Here is a 14,765-nt window from a genome sequence, read left to right as displayed (position 1 = left end):
TGTGTCATCTGTGCTATGTCATGCAAAAAGTGATGGCATGCTCAGCTGTACTGAAAATAGCAGAGCCTGAGCCTGAATCTCCTCAATCTACATTTCTTGGACTTCTCTGATAGATGTGACCTTTTAAAACTTTACTTTAAAAAAAGTCCAGTAAATGGAAAACATATGTCTGGTCTTCAGCTGATGTAAATTGACATAGTTCCATTGACTTCATTGGAATTATACTGATTTAAACATGCTGAGTATCTAGCCCAATATATTGTGTTTCTCTAGTGAAACTAGCCAGAAAACTTTGCCTCCCATAGGGAAGTCTGGTCAGCAATACACTCTGCCCACTTCTTAACCTTTTTCTCAACTTTTAATGTGTGCAAATATAGCTTTTGTATAATGGAACTGTTTGACAGGATGACTCAGAAAGGCCATACAGTCATAGAAATTAGAAATTAAAAATAATTGCTCAGGTAGGTCATGTTATACATTCAGCTGCCACTGCAGGACTGTTCATGCTGTTGCCTCTTTGGATCCATGCAGTTAATATTTGGGGGCTTGCCAGGTTGTTCCCTTTAGGAGGAGAAGTTGATTATACAAGTCAGGTATTTTGTTTACAGGGAATGTACATGAAGTCCGGTTTCCCTGAACACAGCAGGAATCAAACAGCTGGGAATTTTCTTGCTCACAGTTTCCAGACCTGCCTCTCCAGCCAGTTCTGTGCCCCAATGAGCTCTGTCCCTCTACTCCCTCTCAGAGCTACTTTCATCCCTGCTTTTCTCGCTGTGTGCTGCCTTTCTGCCAGCTCTCAGCCTCTCAGGCTATGTGTACTCATTGAGCACGCGTGAGTATAAATAGCAGGTGGCTGTAGTAGCGCAGGTAACTGCAGCAGAGACACAGCTTAGCCAAGTATGTATGTGCCTGAAACCGGGGGTTTCATGGGCTGCTACCCAGGCTACCATGACTACACTGCTATTTATACTCATGCTAGCTCCATGAGAGCTAGCACAAGTATGTTTGCACAAGCAGGGGAATCACATCCCTTGCTCGTAGTGTAGACATACTCTCACACAACACTCAACCAGTGAGTCCCCTTATCCCTGTGTTTGCAACCAGTCCAGGTGAAACCCCTTAGAACACATGGCTTATCTCTGCTCAGGCTTCACCATTTGCCAGTTGCCTTGAACAGTGGCTTCAACTGTCTTTAGCTGTTTTACTCCATAAAAGGGCTAATTGCTCTTTCCATTTAGCCTAAAGGAAGGATGGTTAGCACACCTATCAGCTTTAATGAGGTCTGTGATTGTCTATAGATCAAAGACCAACTTGATAGTAGCCATTAATACCTTCCAGAATAACAGTATACAGCATGTCTCCAGGGATCTGTCCAATCTAGTTTTAAGTGATCACACAATACAGCTTCCACCAATTCCATTGGGAAAGTATTTCATGGATAACAGTCATTGAGCTGGTGTTGGAAGAAATTTGACATGTCCTGGCTCATCACAACCAAAACAGGTTAACATGTTGGCTTTCAATATTATCTAAAAATTGAATTTGAAGAGCCAAAAGAGATAGAAAAGGAAATTTGGTAGTATAATTCTCAAATCGTTTATAAGTAATGCTTCCATAATTCTCAAAGCTTCATATCCTTCATGCTATAAACTTTTTCTTGAATTGTGGTCTAATTTATAGCCTTCACATTCCCCCAGTTATGCAAGAAAAGGGTGGTTATTTTTCCTCCCCGAGGAACTCCATGTTGTTCAGTGGCATTAACCCTACAGGGCAGGAAATCCCTTGGTCAGACTAAATTTTTAAGGGTCCAGGAATTGTAGCAAGCTCCTTCTAAAAATGAGACGGCAAGATTAGTTTTTGGTTGCTAAAGGTACAGGGAATTTGTGTGTGACTCACCTCTGTGAAAATTGTTATCTGTCCTGATCCTGCCTCTCTTCCTGTCTGAAGTGTTTTGGAATCTGCATCAAACATAAAATATTTACTATCTCAAAAGGGAGAACTGAATATCACATCTATAAAACAAGGAAAGATTGAGAAGTATGCCTCTATATGGTGTAGCTGTTGGGAAGAAAACAGCTGAATAATGTTGAACTTATTGAGATCTCCAAGTTCACCTAACATGCAGTTTAAAACTTGTATTTATAGTCAAACTGTGATTTAAGCTCTAGCACTTCTGCCTTAATTGACCCTATTCTATTCTTTGTTAGGAAGTGCCAGTTACATTTACTCTCTCTCCTGTAAAAGTAAAAGTAGATGCTAATCTTGAAGTAAAATTGTATTGCTGAACATCAAGGGTTGTTCATATGACGAGACTCAAGACAGAAGACTTTGTGTATTTTTGCTCTTCATTTGTAGAAAAAAAATCAAGGCTGATTAGGGGATTTGGACAGAAAGTTTGCTTTAAAAATTACTGGTCAAATTCACTAATTCTTGTTGCCTGGCAGTCTCTAATAAGCAATCAGTTCAATTTAAATATAATAAATGTGAAAGTAATGATGCTTCAAATGTCCTTCTTTGGTTTTTCAGAGTTTTGAAGGTATTCCTGTCCCAAACTGCTCAACGTATTCCATACATGACAGGTGGCCGAGTGATGAGGATGCTGGCAGTAATTCTTCTGATAGTCTTTTGGTTCCTGATCGGCTGGACTTCTGCAGTCTGCCAAAACTTGGAGAGAAATATTTCACTCATTGGCCAGGGGCAAACATCAGATCACCTGATCTTCAATATGTGCCTCCTAGACCGCTGGGATTACATGATGGCTATTGGTATGTTGACTTTTTGGCTTGTCTCTTAATTTTTAAATAAAGCTTGTTTCCTTTACAAAAAACAAAACAAAACCTCTCAAAGCCTTTGTCAGACCTTGGAGCTTCACCTGAAAAGCATATAGGAAAATGAAATAACTAGGGATGTCAATTAATTCCAGTTAACTCACGCATTCAACTAAAAAAAAATTAATCATGATTAAAAAGCTTAATTGCAATTAATCGCAGTTTTAATCGTACTGTTAAACAATAGAATACCAATTGAAATTTATTAAATATTTTTGGATGTTTTTCTACATTTTCAAATGTATTGATTTCAATTAAAACACAGAATACAAAGTGTACAGTGCTCACTTTATATTATTATTTTTTATTACAAATATTTGCACTGTAAAAATGATAAAAAGAAACAGTATTTTTCAATTCACCTCATACAAGTACTGTAGTGCAATCTTTTTATCGTGAAAGTGCAACTTACAAATGTATATTTTCTTTTGTTACATAACTTCACTCAAAAACAAAACAATGCAGAACTTAAATACCTCCAAGTCCACTCAGTCTTACTTCTCATTCAGCCAATTGCTAGGACAAACAAGTTTGTTTACATTTACGGAAGATAATACTGCCCACTTCTTATTTACAGTGTCACCAGAAAATGAGAGCAGGTGTTCGCATAGGAGTTTTGTAGCCAGCATTCCAAGATATTTACATGCCAGATATGCTAAACATTCGTATGCCCCTTCATGCTTTGGCCACCATTCCAGAGAACATGCATGCTGATGATACTCATTAAAAAAAAATAATGCATTAATTAAATTTGTGACTGAACTCCTTGGGGAAGAATTGTATGTCTCCGGCTCTATTTTACCTGTCTTCTGCCATAAATTTCATATTATAACAGTTTCAGATGATGACACAGCACATGCTCATTTTAAGAACATTTTCAGTGCAGATTTGACAAAACGCAAAGAAGGTACCAATGTGTGATTTCTAAAGATAGCTACAGCACTCAACCCAAGGTTTAAGAATCTGATGTGCCTTCCAAAATCTGAGAAGGATGAGGTGTGGAGCAGACTTTCAGAAGTCTTAAAAGAGCAATACTCCGATGCAGAAACTACAGAACCTGAACCACCAAAAAAGAAAATCAAGCTTCTGCTGGTGGCATCTGACTCAGATGATGAAAATGAACATGCATCGGTCTGCACTGCTTTGGATTGTTATCAAGCAGAACCCGCATCAGCGTGGAGGCCTGTCTTCTGGAATGGTGGTTGAAGCATGAAGGGACACATGAATCTTAAGTGCATCTGGCATGTAAATATCTTGTGACGCCGACTACAACAGTGCCATGAGAATGCCTGTTCTCACTTTCAGGTGACACTGTGAACAAGAAGTGGGCAGCATTATCTCCTGCAAATGTAAACCAACTTGTTTGTCTGAGTGACTGGCTGAACAAGAATTAGGACTGAGTGGACTTGTAGGCTCTAAAGTTGTACATTGTTTTATTTTTGAATGCAGGGGGTTTTTTGGACATAATTCTACATTTGTAAGTTCAACTTTCATGATAAAGAGATTGCACTGCATTACTTGTATTAGGTTAATTGAAAAATACTATTTCTTTTGTTTTTTGCAGTGCAAATATTTGTAATAAAAATAAATATAAAGTGAGCACTGTACACTTTGTATTCTATGTTATAATTGAAATTTATATATTTGAAAACATCCAAAAATATTTAAATAAATTGTATTCTATTATTGTTTAACAGTGCAATTAATTGTAATTAATTATTTTAATCATGTGATTAATCATGATTAATTTGTAATCACTTGACAGCCCTAGAAATAACACTTTTTAAATGCACTGAAAGGTGAAACACAATTTTGAATATTATTTCATTTTCAAAGCTGTGTAACTTTGGCTACAACAACAGTGTGATCTGGTGCTCATGAAAATAAGAGCTTTGAAACCAGGAAGGTCCTACCTACTATATCCTCTTTAGACTGACAAAGTATGGAGACACCTAATGCAAGCATTTTATTTCTGTTCTACCAGATCTGGATAGATCACCGTTGTGTGAACTGGGCTGATTTAGGAGAGTGCAGGTTAACAATTGATTATCAAAGTGATGACATGTTAAATGTTTGTCAAAACTGCCTACTTCATTTATTTATTTATTAGGAGTGTTACTAGTGTTTGGGACAGATTACTGAGGCACGCAGGAAGTGACAACCTGCAATGGCTCTTGTCTGATTTTATCACAGGTTGAAGGGAAAGGCAGCATGTTTGTTTTTTCTTTGTTGTAATAGGTTGTTCTGGGTTTCCCATGTTGAAGTCCAGTGTATCTATAAAGAGGACTACCTGCCAATATGTAGTTACCTTTAATATTTTCATACCTGATCCTGTCATTTCTCCAGTGGTATTGGTGAGCCACAGGATCTGGTTCCACCAAACTATATCAAATTCTCCAATATTGTCCTGACAGTTGTTTCACCTCCTGATCCCCTTGGCTCATCCTCTTCATGCCCCCGCCCCCAGGTTTACAATAGAGCTCTTCTGCTGATGGGCAAGGTGAAGGTGTTCTCAGTGGCTCCCAGGGAGTAGTGAAGAAGAGATAGATAGAAGCTGGCTATGGGTTATCAGAGCGGCTCCTTTTAGCAAGCTTTAGTTTGGTGCCATAGTAGCACACAGAAGGCTGGCATCATGGCAGTTTAAAGGGAGACAGCACCTGGCCAGGCTTCTGGCTCCCACTTCACCAGGGACTATTCCTGCAGTGAGTATGAGATGGTTCCAAGGCCACCCCATCCCATCTCTCTACTCCCTCTGTTCTGCCCCTCTTTCCTTGTGTGAGATCTCTGGGTCAGTCAGAGACAGCCCTTAGATACCTAATTTCTTTGTTAACATTCTAGCCAATGGCCTGCAGACCATATGGTGCTGGTGGGTAGAAACTGGCACTCAGTAGAACATTTGATAATATACCAGGTAAATCACTACTTTTTAAAGTACTGTCTAAAGTGTTTCAGAGTGGTAGCTGTGTTAGTCTGTATCAGCAAAAACAATGAGGAGTCCTTGTGGCACCTTAGAGACTAACACATGTATTTGGGCCTAAGCTTTTGTGGGCTAAAACCCACTTCATCCGATGCATGGAGTGAAAAATACAATAGGCATGTATATATATTACAGCACATGAAAAGATGGGAGTTGTCTTACCAAGTGGGGGGTCAGTGCTAACAAGACAATTCAATTAAGGTGGAAGTGGCCTATTCTCAACAGTTGACAAGAAGGAGTGAATACCAAGGGAAGGGAAATCACTTTTGTAGTGCTAATGAAGCCAATGCAACCAAGGTGGCCCATTTACAACACTTGACAAGAAGGGGTATGAGTATCAGCAGAGGGAAAATTACTTTTTGTAGTGACCCATCCACTCCCAGTCTTTATTCAGGCCTAATTTGATGATGTCTAGTTTGCAAATTAATTCCAGTTCTGCAGTTTCTCATTGGAATCTGTTTTTGAAGTTTTTTTGTTGAAGAATGGCCACTTTTAAGTCTGTTATTGAGTGTCCAGGGAGATTGAAGTGTTCTCCTACTGGTTTTTGAACGTTACAGTTCTTGATTTGTGTCCATTTATTCTTTTGCATAGAGACTGTCCGGTTTGGCCAATGTACATGGCAGAGGGGCATTGCTGGCACATGATGGCATATATCACATTGGTAGATGTGCAGGTGAATGAGCCCCTTATGGTGTAGCTGATGTGGTTAAGTCCTATGATGGTGTCCCTTGAATAAATATGCGGACAGAGTTGGCAACGGGGTTTGTTGCAGGGATTGGTTCCTGGGTTAGTGTTTTTGTTGTGTGGTGTGTAGTTGCTGGTGAGTATTTGCTTCAGGTTGAGGGCCTGTCTGTAAGTGAGGACTGGCCTGTCTCCCTCTGTGAAAGTGAGGGATCGTCCTTCGGGATAGGTTGTATATCCTTGATGATGCACTGGAGAGGTTTTAGTTGGGGGCTGTTACTTTCTTTGTTGGGCCTGTCCTGTAGTAGATGACTTCTGGGTACCTTTCTGGCTCTGTCAATCTGTTCCTTCACTTTGCCTGGTGGGTATTGTAGTTTTAAGAACGCTTGATAGAGATCCTGTAGGTGTTTGTCTCTGTCTGAGGGATTGGAGCAAATGCGGTTGTATCTTACAGCTTGGCTGTAGATAGTGGATCGTGTGATGTGGTCTGGATGAAAGCTGGAAGCATGTAGGTAAGTATAGCAGTCAGTAGGTTTCTAGTATAGAGTGGTGTTTATGTGACCATCGCTTATTTGCACTGCAGTGTCCAGGAAGTGGATCTCTTGTGTGGATTGGTCCAAGCTGAGGTTGATGGTGGGGTGGAAATGGTTGAAATCCTGGTGGAATTCCTCAAAGGCCTCCTTCTCATGGATCCAGATGATGAAGATGTCATCAATATAGTGCAAGTAGAGTAAGGGCACTGGGGGACAAGATCTGAGGAAGCGTTGTTCTAAGTGAACCTTAAAAATATTGGCATACTGTGGGGCCATGCAGGTACCGATAGCAGTCCCACTGACTTGAATGTATAAATTGTCCCCAAATGTTAAATAGTTGTGGGTGAGGACAAAGTCACAAAGTTCACCACCAGGTTTGCCGGGACATTATCGGGGATACTGTTCCTGATGGCTTGTAGTCCATCTTTGTGTGGAATGTTGGTGTAGAGAGCTTCTACATCGATAGTGGCTAGGATGGTGTTTTCTGGAAGCTCACCAATGGATTGTAGTTTCCTCAGGAAGTCAGTGGTGCTCGAAGATAGCTCGGAGTGCTGGTAGTGTAGGGCTTGAGGAGAGAGTCCACATAGCCAGACAATCCTGCTGTCAGGGTGCCAATGCCTGAGATGATGGGGTGTCCAGGATTCCCAGGTTTATGGATCTTGGGTGGCCGATAGAATATCCCCGGTTTGGGCTTTAGGGGTGTGTCTGTGTAGATTTGTTCCTGTGCTTCTTCAGGGAGTTTCTTGATCAGATGGTGTCATAGGCCAGGGGCTGGAGCACCCACGGGGAAAAATTAGTGGGTGCTCTGCACCCATCGGCAGCCAAGCTCCCCACCCCACCCTGCCTCACCTCCACCTCCTCCTCCCCTGAGTGCACTGTGTCCCCGCTCCTCCGCGTACCTCCCATAGCTTGCCACTGCCAAACAGCTGTAGCAAGCTCCGGAAGGGAGGGGAGAGGAGTGGGATGTGACACGCTCAGGGGAGGAGGTGGGGCTGGGGTGGGGATTTGGGGAGGGATTTGAATAGGGGCAGGGAGGGGGTGGAGTCAGGGCGGGGCTGGGGATAGAGTGGGGTCGAGCACTCACCGGCGCCAAAAGAAGTCAGCGCCTATGGATGGTGTCGTTTCTTTTGGTAACCCTCAGTGGGATCAGAGGGTAATGGCCTGTAGACTGTGGTGTCAGAGAGTTGCCTAGCAGCCTCTTGTTCATATTCCAACCTAGTCATGATGACGACAGCACCACCTTTGTCAGCCTTTTTGATTATAATGTCAGAGTTGTTTCTGAGGCTGTTGATGGCGTTGTGTTCTGCATGGCTGAGGTTATGGGGCAAGTGATGCTGCTTTTCCACAATTTCAGCCCGTGCATGTTGGCAGAAACACTCTATTTAGAAGTCCAATCTGTTGTTTTGACCTTCAGGAGGAGTCCACGCAGAATCCTTCTTTTCATAGCATTGGTAGGAAGGTTTCTGTGGGTTAGTGAGCTGTTCCGTGGTGTGTTGGAAATATTCCTAAAGTGTGTTGCATTATCCTGTGCAATATAATAAAGTGTGATGGATGATGTAAAAGGAAGTTCTCCAGTAACCCCATGTTTATAAAACTCAGTCATCATCAGACATCTCTCTTTTAAGTTCAATAACAAGAGAGGAAAATGTGAAGCATTTGTTGTTGTCAGATATTAAGCTAGTTTGTCCCATAATTTCATTGCTTATCAGGTACAATAGTATATTAGAACATTCCTGCTGCTCTTCTACAGAATGGTAAATGAAGATTTTTATTTTCCTGGTTTTGTACCCACAATAGCAGCCTGAATTACAGTATTCACACAATAAAATGTGAATAGCCAATGTGATTACCAATGCAAATAGTCCCTCTGCCTGGAGTTAGAAATTGACAAGGAATGTATTTCAAGATGCATATACATCTAGATTTGTTGATGGCTATCAAAATGCATCAGATAGGAATGAAGATGAAACTGGAATATAAGCCTGAACAAAAATGGAAATGTAAAAATGTCTTGTGTTTTTATCATTTTGCCTGCTAACCCAAACTACATGTGCAAATATGTTTGTACAGATATCCCTAGAATCCTAGAATCAGTATCACAGATACCAGAAGATTACAGATGCAATACAATTACACACACTGGAAGATTTGTGTGGTAACTAAAGATCTGAAAAGCTCTTGACCAACTGGATGTGTTTTCAAAACCAGGGTACTTCCTTTCTGAGACTTGGCAGGAGAAATAATACATAGTGTGGAACCTCACTAATTCACACCATTGACTGGGAGTTCCATTGCTAATTATTATATTTTATAAATTCGCACATATGTGAAGATATGTGATTAATAATAATAAAATGAAAACCAAGGATGCTGCCTTACGAAATTTATCTTGTTGATTTAATTAATTTTAATTGAGTCTAAAGCTTCATAGAATACTAGTGAGTGTTCTGTAGTATATTTTGTAAAATAAAATCCTACTAATGTGAGAGCTCATAACTGCACTCTGCTGTCAAATCTTTGCTGAAAGGCAGAGAGAGAATCATCCAGATTGCAGATTATTGAAGTGAAAATTAACAAGGTTCTGCTACAAAGCCATAATGAGATAAAGTTTTTATGCTGACAGAGATTATGGGAGTTAGGATTTATGGAGTATTTTCCATACTAATCATGATATTTATTCACAGCCTTTAGCAACAGTGAATGTTTTGTGTTTAAGTTTCTATTACATTTGACAATATGTTTATGGTGAGAGCAGTGTGGTCTTAGACCAAGGCTGGACATCACAGTTTCCGATTCCCCCATCTGCACTCTGAGATGTATTGAGGAGAAAAATCAACATCCTATAAAAGGAATTTTATTTAAATGTAAGAAATATAATATATCTGAATCTTCTGTGAGCTTGGATAATGGTGAGTCTCCATACTGTCTTATTTGTAGCTTGCAGTTTCCCCTGCGTTATCTACACTGTCACTTTCAAAGTTGTGGCATCTATAACACTGGTAGCTGTGGCACTACTGACAGTTCTGAGATTTTAGAGGTAGACTTGCTGAGGCTAGAAAAAAAACCATCCAAGAACCTTATATTTTATAACTTGACTGTATTCTTTTAGGGGCTGCATTTCTGTCCCCAAACTGGCAACAGACAGATTTCTGGTAGCCAGGAATAAACACATGACATGAAACCAAAGGGTTCAGAGTATTAGAAATCAAACTGTGGTACTTCATCTTGGGGACCTCTCTGACCCAAATATATATCAGCACTAGATTTAAAACTTGTCACTGACTGGACTAACAGCAACATAATAAGTTTAATAGCCAAAACCTCAAGCAGGAGAGAAAGATATACAGACCCAAATAAAAATAATGAAATCTTGATCCTATTGAAGTTAATCAGAGTTTTTCCATTGACTTCAGCAGGGCCAGGGTTTCACACAATATGTATAACACTGACAAATTTTATCTATGTGAGTCTATAAAACTTTTATTAAAATCAGAAACGGATGGCAAATATTTGTGGATTAAACCCAAGCAAATATTTCCCCCACACACACTTGATTGACGAGCAATTTGCCTGAGCTGTTCTCTGATGGTAGCGCACCGTTGACCAATCAGTGACTCATATTTTCAATGCTGGCTGTCAGCTGACATGCAAATAAAAGATGTTATAATGGCCACTGAGCAGCCACAACCACAAAAATAACAAAGAAGCTACTTGTGTTTGTGGTGCCTAAAGAACTCCCTCTCACTGTATGCTATATTACCTTAAAAAGAATGCACAGGCAACCTTAATTCTGGCATTTCTTAACTTTGGAGTGCTTGACTTTGTAACCTTAATGTTCTTTTAATGTAATTAATAGATATAATCTCCTATATTTTTAAAGAAAAATCTGAAAAAACAGGAATTCCATCACATGGAACCATATTGAGCCCCAGCTGGGTAATCAGCCTGCTTTGGAATTTTAGATCCACAGCACAAACATATCTTTAGCTAATGGAGTAACTGGTAGCAATAGTAAGTGGTTATCCTCTGATATAGAGAGGTATAGGTTGTTCAGGAAGGACAGGAGCGGGGAAAGAGAGGCAGTGTTGCATAATGCATGAAGAATATATATATTTGTTCAGAAGGAGGTGAGAGGCAAACCAATTGAAAGTCTCTGGGTGAAGAAGATACAAGGGGGAAAAACAGGAGTGATGTCATGGTAGGAATCTACTGTAGACCATCAGATGAAGAGAAAGAGGTGGATGAGGCATTTGTAGGAAAAAAAATTAACAACAATGTCCAAAACACGATACCTGATAATAATGGGGGACTGTATTCACCTAGACATCTGTTGGAAAAGTAATGTGGCAAAACACAACATTTCCAACAAGTTTTCAGAATGTATTGTGGTTTGCAGTCAACTTTTTGTTTCAGATGGTGGAAGAAGTAACTAAGAAAACGGCCATTTTAGACTTGATTCTGACTAACAGGGAGGAATGGGTTATAAATCTAAACATGGAAGTCAATTTAGGTGACAGTGATTGTAAAATTATAGATTTCATGATTTTAAGGAAAGGAAGGAGTGAGAGAAGCAAACTAAAGACAATGGACTTCAAAAAAGCAGACTTCAACAACTCAGAGAACTGGTAGGTAAGATCCCTTGGGAAGAAAATATAAGGGGAAAAAGAGTTCAGCAGAGCTGGCAGTTTCTCAAAGAGACAATATTAAAGCACAACAGAAAACTATCTTGATATGAAGATAAGAATAATAAAAAGAGGCAATATGTCTCCATCCGGAGCTCATTGATAACCTAATTAAGCTATCCACCCTCCTATCCTGGCTCCTGGTCACCCACCCTCTCTGCTCCTCCCTACCCTTCTGGCTTCTGCAATCCCCTCTCCTGCTGCCCAGAACCCCAGTCTTCATTTATGTGCATTCCAATGTGGTTGATTTCTCCAAGGCCATCCCTAGGGGAGTGCGGGGCCTGGGACGGATGTGATGAATCCATCACTTCCGGGACCGACCTGTCACTTCTGGGACTGACCGTGCCAGCCAATCACAGCGGCCCGCGGGGCCCCCCCAAAGCATGGGGCCTGGATTGGTCACCCCAATTCATCGTACCCAAGGGATGGCTCTGGATGTCTCCTTCTCCTCCCTCAGTGGACATAAGGGGAGCATTGGGAGAGCCTCCTGGCTCTCAGTACTCATGCCTAGTGCTGCAGTGGCCTCTGGCTGCTGGGAAGAACAATTAAAGGGAAAGTCTTGCTCAGCTCCAGTAGCCTGGGCTGGGGCATACTTGGTCAGATGGAATCTATGGAGAATTTTGCCACCAAGCTCTAATAAATCTCTACTGAGCATCAGCAAAGTGAGATTTTTTGGGTGGTGGTGGGAGGAGGGGGGGGGTCTTGAAGGGTCATTTTTCCCAGGGACAGCAAAACCACATTACTGACACCAAAGTGACCCTGCCAAATTTGAAGACTATGCTTTAGTATACAGGTGCTAGAGCTCAACAAAATGGTTCTAAGAATTTTTTTTTAATGGGCAAAACAACCTATTTTTTCTTCATCATGTTCTCAGAAATAGCTGCACTGTTTTAGCTGAAATATTCCATAAAGATTTAGCCAGAGGCAGACAACCTGCATGGGAAATTTCAGTCTAAACAGTTAAAAATTGGCAAAGTTATAAGCTGCTGAAAACAGGATCTTATCATGGAAAGTGTCAATCTGCTTTAACTGTAGGCAGCACTATGAGCTTTTCCTATAACAAAGATTGTTTAGGAATATGAAGCAATTCAATTAACTATGTTCCTCTCTATGCCCCTTATAAACTTTTGTGTAATACTTGAAAACCACTGAAATTTTTAATAAAAAAAAACTAAAATGGGATTTAGCCCCTAAACCTCTAAAATTACTATTGTTTCAGCTGACTTTTAATCTAAATTTTTAACAAATGATTAAACCTCAAAAAATCAAAATGCATAAGTATAGTATATTTACAAATTACCAGTCAAATACAGCATATAAATATTCTTTATCACACAGCTACATGTGTGTTTCATTGCAAATGCTTTGTAATTACATCATGATTACTTTAATTATCCATAGGTTTACTAAGGCAAATGAACAAGAAATCGATATTTTGCACACATATGCTATTATTATAGCCCTAATTTTCCACCTATCATAGCAAAATTATCATGGCAAAATTCCCATTGACTCCAGCAGTGCAGGATTAGGCTCCCTGCTAGCAATATTGCCCCTTCTTAGCACCTACAAGAGGCATAGATCAAATTCTGTTATCTCAGGGCTTGTCTACACTGGCATACTAAATCGGCGCTGTTGCAATCTATCCAGTGGTGTCAATTTTGCAGGTCTGGTGAAAAAGCAATAAGTCAATTGCAGAGCACTCTCCTGTCATCTTCAGTACTCCACCTCCCCAAGAGGCAGAAGCTAAGTCGGTGCTCCTGCCGACATAGCGCAGTGTAGACAGTGTTAGGTCGATGTAAGCTACGTCGCTTAGGGTGGTGATTTTTTCACACCCCTGAGTGACGTAACTTACATCGACTTAAGCGGTATGTGTAGACCAGGCCTCAGGCACAGTTCCTATGCAGGGCTTCATCAAAGCAACACACTTGCATGGCTGTGCTCCTGCTGCCAAACCTGATGCTCAGCTAGGTACCTGCCACTCAGAGGAGTTCACTCTAGCACTGTTGGCTGAGATCGGGAGGTGTTCCAGGTCTCCTCTTCTTTGGACACTTTCAGTGGCAGTGGCCTGGGCTGGGGAGGCAACCCGAGGCTCCCCTTTCCCTGACCACTTCTTATGTTGTCTAGGCCTTCCCCTACCTCTGACACTTTTTGACACCACTGCCCATGGGTGCTTCCAATTTGCATGGCCACTTCCTGTGCTGTTTGTCTGAGGGGAAAGGAAAGAGTTCCCAGGGCTTCCCTGTCACTGAATATCTAGTGGTACATCAAGCTGGTGGTAAGGAGCTCAAAGTCTCTGTCATCCCTCTCTCACCTTTCCTCCTTCCTTCGCTTTCTCTCTCTTTTCTCTTTTTCTGTTTCCCTCTTTATCTTTTGTACACACACACACACATACACACACAGAGAGAAATTGAGGTTGAGGCTGGGGAAGGAGAATGTGGGTGGGAGTGTAGATGCAGTAATGAAGACGGGGTGTGGAGAGGAGTCAGTGCAGAAGAACTGAGTGACTGGAAAAGCAGGTGGAATAATGGAGGGGATAAAATGAGAGAGGGAGAGGATGGGAGTGGGAGAGACTGTGTTCAGAGGCTTCAGCTCAGGCAGTCAGATCACACACTGCTCCCAAATGAAGTCAGTGGGAGTTGTGCCTCAGTAGAGATGGGACGATTTGGCCCCATGTAATTAATAGTTGCCGCATATGGTGTATTGCAAAGGAATGCATATTGTTTTACTTTGAAGAATAAAATGACACTGAAATAAGTATAGCGTAGTTAAAAGGGGTAGATAAAACCCTGGTGACAGAATGATCTAGGAAACAATTCAGAACTGAAGAAATATAAATGGATTACAGATCCTTGCATTGTCTGAAAACCCTTTCAGTCTGTGAAAAGGAACTTTTAATATGAAACAGCACAGTCCTCCAGGTGAGAGGTGAAGTGCAGCAAAGCGAAAAGAGACTCTACAGGGAGAAGAAGAAGAATCTAGGGCATAGTATTTTTTTCCTGTTTTAAAATTGTGTTCACTTAGCTTCCAAATGACAGTCTGAGCAGTTAAATGGATGGAACAG

General features: G+C 40.9%; 1 protein-coding gene across 1 annotated transcript in view; it reads left to right on the top strand.

The window, feature by feature from the left end:
* Window positions 1-14,765, top strand: part of GPR158 (G protein-coupled receptor 158) — a 317,370-nt gene that overhangs the window by 277,001 nt on the left and 25,604 nt on the right. The window contains exon 7 of the mRNA XM_039521128.1: window positions 2,527-2,765. Coding sequence (XP_039377062.1) covers window positions 2,527-2,765 — 239 coding nt within the window. The remainder of the gene's footprint in view (window positions 1-2,526; window positions 2,766-14,765) is intronic.

Source organism: Mauremys reevesii, linkage group 2, assembly GCF_016161935.1.
Source record: "Mauremys reevesii isolate NIE-2019 linkage group 2, ASM1616193v1, whole genome shotgun sequence".
In the NCBI taxonomy this organism is placed as follows: domain Eukaryota; kingdom Metazoa; phylum Chordata; order Testudines; family Geoemydidae; genus Mauremys; species Mauremys reevesii.
The sequence above is the reverse complement of the archived record's forward strand: the minus strand, read 5'-3'. Positions and strand labels throughout refer to the sequence as shown.